This window comes from Candoia aspera, chromosome 7, assembly GCF_035149785.1.
Source record: "Candoia aspera isolate rCanAsp1 chromosome 7, rCanAsp1.hap2, whole genome shotgun sequence".
Lineage (NCBI taxonomy): Eukaryota > Metazoa > Chordata > Lepidosauria > Squamata > Boidae > Candoia > Candoia aspera.
Window position 1 is genome coordinate 49,913,407 of NC_086159.1, and position 10,450 is coordinate 49,923,856.

The 10,450-nt window shown below is 38.7% G+C and overlaps 1 protein-coding gene across 1 annotated transcript; it reads right to left on the bottom strand.

The window, feature by feature from the left end:
* Positions 1–3,126: 3,126 nt before the first annotated feature.
* Positions 3,127–10,257, bottom strand: ATP23 (ATP23 metallopeptidase and ATP synthase assembly factor homolog). The gene is made up of 6 exons (XM_063309305.1): positions 10,024–10,257; positions 9,100–9,145; positions 8,922–9,003; positions 8,029–8,166; positions 4,951–5,034; positions 3,127–3,416 (listed from the first exon to the last, which is right to left on the bottom strand). Exons 1-6 carry the CDS (start codon positions 10,208–10,210, stop codon positions 3,213–3,215), a joined length of 741 nt encoding a protein of 246 aa, XP_063165375.1. The 5' UTR covers positions 10,211–10,257; the 3' UTR covers positions 3,127–3,212.
* Positions 10,258–10,450: the final 193 nt, after the last annotated feature.

Below are 10,450 nucleotides of genomic sequence, written 5' to 3' on the forward strand. Positions count from 1 at the left end.
ACTTTAAGATGTGTGGATTTCAACTCCCCAAAATCCCCAGCCAGCTGAGTTGAAGTCCACATATGTTAAAGTTACTAAGGTTGAGAAACACTGGCCTACATAGTCTCCAAGAGTTGAGCTCAGTTCATTTTTACCTATAATTATGGTCCTTCAGATCCAACTCATCATGCCATTACCAAGACAGGGTTATAACTCTATATGGTATAGACATTTTCTGAAAAGTAGATTGCTGTTTTGCCACACTGATCCTCAAGAACAGCTTTCAAACACATGCCAAGGCAACCCAACCCTGTCATTAGGCAGCCACTCCAGATGGTGAGGTGTGGGGGTGGGTTGGGACATGATAGCAGTAGATCCACCCCAACCTGTCTCCTGAACATCCCAACTCATTCCTTCCACTGTACTACACTGCACTACATTATACCCCAAAGCTAGCCTTCCATGCTCAGGTATGATTAGCGATATTAGCCCATTCCCAGGACATAGCATTCACCTCAAGCCAGTCAATTTTTGGAACGGGGTGCCATTTTGTTCACTACCTCAGGCAACAAAATGTTTGGGGGCATTTTGACTATGTTGGCTGGGAATAAAGGAAGTCCAGCACATCTGAAGGTATCGGACTGGAGAGAGTTCTGGATAGACTTGTCTAGGTACCTTGGAAACTTTTATGTATAAGAATATTTCTACTAGAAATCACAACAGAAAAAATGCCTCAAACAAGGACAAGAGTACCTGAAGGGAAAAATCAGGGTGCAGTTCTTTAGCATACACTTGATATCATGAATCACTGCAACATGTTATTACACAAGGAATCAGATGAAGAACAGTTATGTGTGACTTTCCTATGCCTCCTGAAAATGCAGCCACACTGGGGGAAAAAAATTAAGAGGAAACTGGAAAATAACTCAGGGTCAGAGGCATATTAACAGGCATGATTATGCCTCTGCAAACTAAGCTGCCTATGCCAAAAGAGGGGTCTTCTTAAGAATTTAGTGTGCAATTTTCTCCGTATGTGCAGAAAATATTTTCTAACTGCTTTACTTTTGATACTGAGTCACTCTACAGCCAGCAGCTATGCAATAGTGTCATTGATAAAGTTACTGCTTGAAAACAAGATTTTAAAAACCTTGACATGAAACACTGGTGGGCGTCGGGTGGGGGGAAGAGTTTAGTGGTTTGTGATTAGATAATTATGGATGTAACTCTAGAATGCCTTAGAGAATGCTCCACGATGGGATAGTAAATGTGCAGGTATGCAGATGGTGATGTAAAATGTTTGCCATTCCCCCCACCAAGATCCCCGGTTACGTCTACTGGTCCCATCAGATCCAGCAGGAACGGCAGGCCACAGGTCCCCTCTACTATGGAATGTCAGCTGACAGGACCCAGGAAGACGGCCTTTTCTGCCATGGTGACTGCCCGTTGGAACATCATTCCCCAGGAACTTAAGACTGGCCCCTTTAGGTAGGGCCTAAAGACATGGCTGGGCCACCGTGTTTGGTGGTCGAGTTGGACTGGTGAGCCTCTTCAATGGTTACACTAAATAGGATGTATTGATTGTATTTTCCTGCTGATTGTGACTATGTTTTTGTGTTTTGAGTTTTTAACAGTGGTTTTAGTATAGCTGTATCTTTGCCGTTTTTATTTACATTTTTTATTGTTCTCGCTGTTGTATTTAATTGCCATGAGCCGCTGTAATGTCCCATTTCAAAGACATGTTCAAAGGCATTTTCAAAAGGAGAAGCCAACCTAACTTGGCAAGTTCTTGGATTTTTTTTAATGCAAAAGATAATTGTCAGGCAGATAGATCTGAGCACACATGGTCTTCTTTAGTTCAGAGGCACTCGCTGGAAGAAACAATTATTGGAATAGGAGGCATGTGCTCAGACAGACGGCCGGACTGGATAAGAACTCAGTGTGAATCCCAAATCCAGAACGGATCAGAACAATTTACTCGGAGGGAAATGGAGCAGTTCCAATTTGTTATGTCTCCAAAAACTTCCACAAAGCTATTTGCCAAACAAAAAACAAAAAACAACCCCCCCACCCCACTCCCCCGTGATGGAGTTTGCTGTTATAAAATACTTCAGAGAGAAGGGGATGGGGAAAGAATGGAGAGAAATCAATGGAGTCAGTGAGCATACTTTCTGATTCTTCCACTCTTAACAGTATTTTGAAAGAAACATTGTTCTTTGACACCATCCTTTTCTTTCATTCGTACGTGTGCACGCATTCCCCTCCAACATATGAATCTATCTGCCTGAAATCTTATATAGAATTTCTTCACTACAGGATTTCTTTTTGCTGCAAATTTCAATATAGTCTGCCTCAAAACAAACGTTATGGGATTTTTTTTTAAATTAAAGGAGTGTTATTTAAAAACTCATCCACCAGTATTTATAACATTTGGCTTCCTCCATCTCTTAGTGGTGACCTAGAGCTCCTGCAATTTTCATCCAATTCTAGTGAAAAGTAACAATGTTATTGGGGTGTTCAGATTGGCTACAATTCAGTTTGGGATTGTGCTTCAATTTGGGCAAAGAGATCCAAGTTAAAAAAATATATAACAAATAAATTACACCACACAAAGGTTGCAGGACAGGAATGGGTAAAAATGGCTAGTCACGGCACGCTGTATTCGGGATGCATTCTGAATATGTTACAAAACAAGAATTTTGTGATTTTTTGTTTGTTTGTTTGTTTATGGAAGATATTGACTTATTCCACAGCTCTGGATTAGAAGATCTTCACATTCTGTTAAATGACAGAAACACACTACCTAGCCACTTGGAATAAAGCATATATAATTAAAAATGGCCTTTATTCAACCAAGGATGAAAAAACAATTTCAAAACTAATTGGTAGTGGAATATACACAGAGGCATCTGCAAGTTCTGATGCATTTCCCAGAATGAGTAAAGCTCAGCTGTGCTGCAAAACTCCTCCCCTTTTGTATACATGCAAAAGCAAACAAACAAAAGGTGTTGAGCTGGCAGCAAGATGCTACTTTCATAATCTGTCCCCCTTTGAGTCTACCCATGGATGCCTCAGTTCATAAATACCCATTTTGCTCATTGAAAAAAATAGATATTACTAGATCAATTAATTAAATGAAACACAGAATGAAAATTAAACAAATTGGATATATTCTCTCCAGGGACTCCAATTATCCTCAATGTGGTAGTTTGAACCTACAGGTGAACAGTTTTCATTCATAGATTTTGGTAGTAACGGTGACGGTTCTGAAAACCTCTATATGCGTACTTTGCATCCAGTTTGCTGTGGGGCACTCTGTCAAATGGTTCATGATCATTGAAACAGGATTCAAAGACTTCATCTACAGCTTTCTCTGCCATCTCTTTAGTGATATTTCTAACAGCCAACATGGAGCGAACAGCTTTCATCCTTACGCACGTCTGAAACAGGTGATAAAAAACAAGGTCAAGGCATATGCAATGACATCTAATCAACTGAAGCTTTTATATTAGTATTAAAAAGGTAATAATTATAAGCTCCATGGATAGCTTCAAATGTACTGCTATCTAAGTCAAAAGCTTTCTTTTTCATTTTCCACATTAAATGTATCACTTGGAAGATACCATAATGTACAATTCAACAGTCAATAACAAATAATTTATGAGGATAATTTATTAGTTTAAAAAAATAAGCATTTATAATGCCTTTGCAGTAACTTTAGCGCAATGAAGAAATCCAGATTTTCATTATGCCGAGAAGGACTTCCATTACTTGAAATACAGATACCTAGATTTCATGATAACATAACATAGCCTTTTTCAAAGGAGTAGCCAGAAATAGTTGTAATATATTTATTAGTTCATAAATTTTGTGGATCACCAAAGTAGTCCTGTTTATCTGATTACTGCCAAGCTGCAATGAACAATTATTTTACCCAAGTCAAATAAACAAGTAGTCTTAAGTCTTTCTAACCATGAAAATAATATTCCATAATCTGGAATGTACACATTAACATTGAGAAAGATAATCCAAGATTAGCTAAATTAAGAATAATCGATCTGGCCAATGAACAGTAGGTTTCCCACCCTTAATCTCTCTTCTTTTAGATGAAGGTTGAATGAAAAGTAATGCCTCCACCTCCATAACTTTAGTTTAAATAGGAATATTTTAATAAATAAAACCAAAAAAATCCTTGAAAGCTATTTTGTTACCTGTATTTACTTCTCCATATAATCACCACCATTCACTACACCTTTATGCCGATGGACAAGCTTTTAAAAGCCATCACAAAAGGACTTTACATTTTGTTCTTCAACCAGGTCCTGATAATCCTTTCTACTTCCTCCACCTTTGCCACTTCGAAAAAACAATTAAGCAAAATATGGAAGCACAAGGAACTGTTGACTCAAGACAAAGCTAGGCTTCACACTACATGAGTCACCCAAGAGGCAATTGCAAAGGTGGACCTCACTGTCTTACCCCATCCGCCACACAGGCCAGACTTGCTGCCATGCAACTTCTACCTTTTCCCAAAATTGAAGAGATCCTTTGTAAGCATCTGCGAGGACCTGACAGAAGAACCAAAGTGTGGAGTTGTTTCTTAAAGAAGGCTTTAAGAAGCATGTCCATCACTGACAAAAGTGTTCAGATAATGTGATTATGTGGAGAAATAAATTCAGGTAACAAAACAGCTTGTTTTGAGGATTATTTTGCTGTTCCATCTACTTCAACATCCCTATTTCAACTAAAGTTATGGAGCTGGAGGTATTATTTTTTATTCAACCATCATATATAAAAACAAGCAGCATACTGAGAGAGACAAAAAGCCTCTTATCTTTGTCATCCCTATTGATACTACATTCCTTCGTAAGATTCTTTTTGAGGTGAGCCTCAAATTCCAGAAGAAACTACCCCAAATGAAGACTTCAGTTTGTGAACCCAAATCTCTTCTTTTACAGTTCATTATTAACTTACCTGCTGATGCTGCTTCAGTCCAAATCTGAACCGCATCACTTCATTTATGAGAGAACAATCTCCACTGAGATTAGACGCCCGAATCTATAAAAGATACACAAACTGAATAGAATATTTACAGGAATGTTAACATAGTAACACATTTAAAACTTTTTGTCCTCAAGGCCGCAACTAGGGTCTGTGTCACCCAGGACAAACATGGTTTCCACGCCCATTTTGGCGCCCCCCAGCACTCATTTTGGCGCCCCCCCCCAGCGTGGTGCCCAGGGCACATGCCCCACTTGCCCTACACCCAGTTGCAGCCCTGTTTGTCCTAAAGGCTTCAAATCTGTACTTCATTTCCAATTTGTTGTATAATTGCTTAAAAGAGGTTCAACAATCAAGTGGTTTGAATAATTGAATTATCTTGGTTATTCATATAGCCATTCTCTAGAGGTGCTATTAAAGCATCACTGCTGAAAGACTATCACCTTGATCCCATTTTAGAAATATAGAACGTGATCTTGCTCATCTAGCTGGGCAGTATTTCTCAACCTTGGCAACTTGAAGATGTATGGACTTCAACTCCCAGAATTCCCCAGCTGGCCACACATCTTCAATTTGCCAAGGTTGAGAAGCACTGAGCTGGGTAGTAGTGTTTAGCTGAACTTGGCTGATCTCAGAAACCTAAAGAGGGTAAGATTTTATTAGTACTTGGCTGGGAGATACCAGGAAACTCCAAGGCTCTAGAAAGTGTTTAAAAACACCCAAAAAAGGTAATGTCTAACTATTCCCACACTGCTGCCAATAAAATAGATGAACATATCCATGAAGTCAATTGGAGCTGAGTTTCTGACTAAACAGAGAGTTTATTTTCTCCAACCAGTTATAATACTACCCATACTGGCTTAAATGGCACCTCTAAAGAACTGATGGACATTTGTCAGTCAGTAAACTTCTTTTTATCTCAGTACGTGGCAATATCTGATCTATCCTTTCTGAGTTTTGAAGATAAACAGGCTTACTCCTTGAATGGGAGATCACCAGATAATACCAGAATTATTTTATCAGAAAGAAAAGTTGAAAAAAAATCCCAGGATGCAAAGGCAAATTACTACTGTATTTTTGCCAGGGAAACTACATGGATACATCAGTGAAGTCACAAGGTACCAAGTTCAACTCAAAGGAGATTTTTAAAAAATTGTATACCCTGTCTTTATTATTTTTATAATTAACTCAAGGCGGCAAACATACCAAATACTCCTTCCTCCTCCTATTTTCCCCACAACAACCCTGTGAGATGAGTTGGGCTGAGAGAGACTGGTCCAAGGTCACCCAGCCGTCTTTCATGCCTAAGGCGGGACTAGAACAGTCTCCTGGTTTCTAGCCCAGTGCCTTAACTACTAGGCTCTAGATATCTTAACTATCAGTGTAAAAAGACCATGCTGCTGCCAGATTTCAGGATTGTGTGTGTGTGTGTTACATGATAACCTTCTAATTATGTTTTATAATCTTTAAACCTCTTTCCTAAACTATGTGAGGCAGCATGCTCTTACTAATGCACTGGAGCCAAGACAAGACAAGGGGGAAAAACTATTGTTCTCTGTATTAAAGATAAATTAGCTGATGTTTTCAATTGTTTGAAAACACTGTTTATTGCTATACTAATTTAAATAATTGAGTGTAGATATTATGGGTTATAGGTTGTTTTATGTGTTTGCTTTTAAAAGCTTAGTTGCAGTGAGGGGTAGGGAGATATGCTGCTTAGGAAGATGCAAAACATGTTGCAGTTTCACAGACTATCTCCCCTGTCACATTTCTAGATTGTTCTAGAGGAAAGAAGGACACAAGAACAAACAAACGATTATGTTCCTATCGTATCCACGGAAAATAAGTACATGCTACTCATGTAATAAACTATTCATGTTACCCAAGTCCTCTCTTCATTCTCTCTCTCTCTCCCCTCCCCCATGCCGACTCTGCTGTAGGAATACACATACACAAACACACATTCACACATATATAGAATAAAAATTTGCTTCAAACAATCCAGAAAAAAATGGTGCATAACATAGTAATATTTTGCTTTAGTACTTCATATATTTGTATGAAAGTTAAAATAAATGAAATGATAGGATTTTTTTTTTCATTCATAGTTGTCTATTCTCTTTTTAGGAATAGGAAAAATGAAAACCTATTTTCAGTCAATTGAATTTCTTGTACAAATTGCCCAGTACATTTTATTTTTAAAACCAAACAAACCCATCAAAATTTCTAAATTAGAACTGTGAAATTACAGAATTATGACGACTTCATATTCCAAACACTGTGGAACTTTAATATCATGACTATAAGAATTCATCTCTCCTTGCTTATACTGAAAACAATGTATTAGGAATGGAACTGGCTAAGCCTGTAGGATGGAAGGTTGGAAGCCTGCAACCTCCTTTCCCAGAGGTTCCCTGGATATTTAGACTCTGGGCCTGCCTCAGGCTTCAGTGTAGCAACGTGATAGTCCCACTGCTATCACCTAATGTCCAGGGAGTGCTTCACCTACTAACTTCCTCCTTAACCCCAGCACATGAGAGAGATAAGGTTCTCCCACCCCGTGCTGCTTTTCTGACAATTAAAGAATCCAAAAGAAAAGAAAATGAAATAATTTGAATAATGCTACCTCTTGGCTGTATTTCAGAGTAGTGTAACTACAGATTTCATCCCCTCCTCCTTGTTAAATTCTCTTTCTCCAGACTAGAGGGAGGAACTGGAGAATCTCCATGGGCACATGGACAACAACCATGCCTCACTTGTGGGTGCAGACTGAGGATATCTACAGTCTGTGAATGTCGGAGCCTACCTAGAATACAGACTGACATTCATAACAGGAGTTAAGCAAAGAAACGTAAAATATGACAGTAAGTTTACAAAACTCTACTAATTTGTTTGAAAGTATGCTTCATTTAGATCAATGGGACTTACTTCTGGGTAAACATGCACAAGACTGTGTTGTAAGTGAAACTGTGTTGATACGATGTTTATGCCATGTGTGTTTCTGGCATCCTTATTAAAATATATTTGTAAAATTAAATTTTTCAAACTTACCTCTGAACAGGCTAAGTGCTTTATATTATTAAACCAATCGACATGAGCACGGCAGTGATCAAATGCATGGATAAGTTCATGTGCAACCACTCTGTTCATTTGAGATTGACTATGTATATTGTTTTGGCACAGAACAATCTGCAAACAAAGTTAACCAGAAAATTCCAAAGACATTTTAATAATGTCTACAAGTTGCATGCATTTTAGTTTTAGAGCTTTCACAGCATACTGTACTTTCAGGATTTTCCTGTTCTTTATGCAGCATTTTTCAACTATTCACTAGATGTGGTACGAGAACTTGGGGGAACTATTCATCTGGTTTCCCCTTTTTCCTCTTCTGGGTATGAAGAACTTCCCAGAGACTAAATACACATATTAAAAAACAAACAAACTAAAAACTAAAAATCAGCTGATATCATTACTGTCTGCCATTTCTATCATGATCTGTACTTACCAAAAATACTGAACAAAAACTATGCAGCCCCCAGTGTCTGCTTACACACTGAGAAGCACTGTTACCAGAGTTGGTTGGGACAGCCCATCACAAGGAATATCATTGAATTTTACTGAATATTTATCACTGAGCTCTGTGTCTGTCCCCAGTTGATTCATTTCCTGCTATTGTTATCCAGAAATAACACCATCTAAACTTAATATAATGAAACTAGCTGACAAAAAGATGAGAAAAAAACTACTGAGTATTTTAACCAAATAGGAAAAAAAAATCAGAGGCTTTATCAGCAATACTGTATAAAATGTTACTTGAGATCGACATAAGAAATTCTAATAAACTCTAATATTCAACACTGACTACATAACTCAACTATTTTGTCTTACTAACATAGCAGAGCATAAAAAGCTGCAAACATTAGAGGAAAAAAATCACTCTTTACCTGTGATACTGAAGAATCAAATCCTCCACCAACATGTTTATCACAATTTTCACATGAAATGTGTCGGTTATTGGTGACGGTGCTAAAACAATTGAAGAGTTACACATATAACAGGAGATTTCAAAGAAATATAATACGTAGCATTCATATAACAATCTCTGGACATAAATTATCTCACCAGCCAGAATTCTTCATAGCATCAAGAAGCAGTTTAGCCTGTGGACCTAGAATAAACATTGACACAATAACTCATTTCTAAAAAAAATCTGTTGCTCAGAGAAAATACAGAACGCATCTTTCAATTACCACAGAAAGTGTTTACAGCATCATTAAATTTACTGAAATATCATACATCCAGAAACACTTTATAGATATCATGATCAGAGCACAAAAATGGACTTTATCAACTTAAGAGATACTATTAGTAAAATACTGAGTTTTTACTCAGATTTAAATCTCAGTAATTAAAGGGTGTTTAATAACATTTAAGTGTGCGTATGACTTCTGCAGTCCAGGAACACAGAAAGTAACTCTGTGAAATATCAAATGAATGTTCCGCTTTGATAAAAACTTTGAAAAAAATACTCTTCTGATGCAGAACACCCACTTCTAGGTACCACAGTAGAGCTATGACACCAGAGCACCCACTTTGCTGACTCTGACAATCTTCTGTGCAGGTACTGAACGAAATCAACACTTTTTTTGCTGAAGGGTATCGACTTGCCTCAATGCTTAGACTGGAACGTAGAACATCCTCCTTTTCCATAACACACTGAAACTTTATTTCTGCGTTCGGAGATAGATAGGTACTGTAGATATAGATATTTCTATAACGATATATATTTTCATGGCATTCTGGTCGGTCACAATACTGGTATTACTTAACTTTAGATGGGGCAATCTTCAAGGTCAGAATTATAACTTACTTCGCAGTAAAATTTAAGGAAAGGTGTTAAAGACCGTGTGTTTGGGTGTATATGTTGGGGGGCGGGGGGGGCGTAATGAACACCTAGAGCTATTTATCTGAGGCAGAAGGCAATGTATCATCCCTTCCTCACTGGCAAGATACATTCTCACGACCAGGCAGACGAGGGAGACTTACTGGTGTCCAGGGCAACCTTCAGCATCGACTGGCATCTATGCTGGGAGCCAAAGATTCCGGATATTATTTTTCCCTTCAACGAGGGCTTCTTCCCTTGGCCGAGAGTTCGATCGGGAAACCGGCTGTAGCCGAAGTCCTCCTCCTCTTCGCCAGAGCCGCGACTCTCCGGAGCCTGCTCAGATGTCATCGTTCATTCAAGCCCGGTCGACCGAGCAGAGATCGCCGTTCACATGGCCTCGACGGCCACCGTACCGTCCCACGAAGCCAGGCAAAGGGCATCTTCCGCTGAAACCATAGAGATACGCCGCGCGCCTTTCCCGCTGCCAATCTGGGACGACACGTGAGTTAAAGTGGGATGAGCTCCATAGGACTGTTTTATGCCTCTTTTCCAAATCATATAGACACAGATAAAACTCTCCTGCCGTGG

Coding starts and splice junctions, on each gene's coding strand:
- ATP23 (XM_063309305.1), bottom strand. CDS start 10,210: ATGACATCTGAGCAGGCTCCGGAGAGTCGCGGCTCTGGCGAAGAGGAG. Junction 9,004..9,099: donor GCTATGAAGAATTCTGGCTG/GTGAGATAATTT, acceptor CAATTGTTTTAG/CACCGTCACCAATAACCGAC. Junction 3,417..4,950: donor GACTGAAGCAGCATCAGCAG/GTAAGTTAATAA, acceptor CACCTGTTTCAG/ACGTGCGTAAGGATGAAAGC.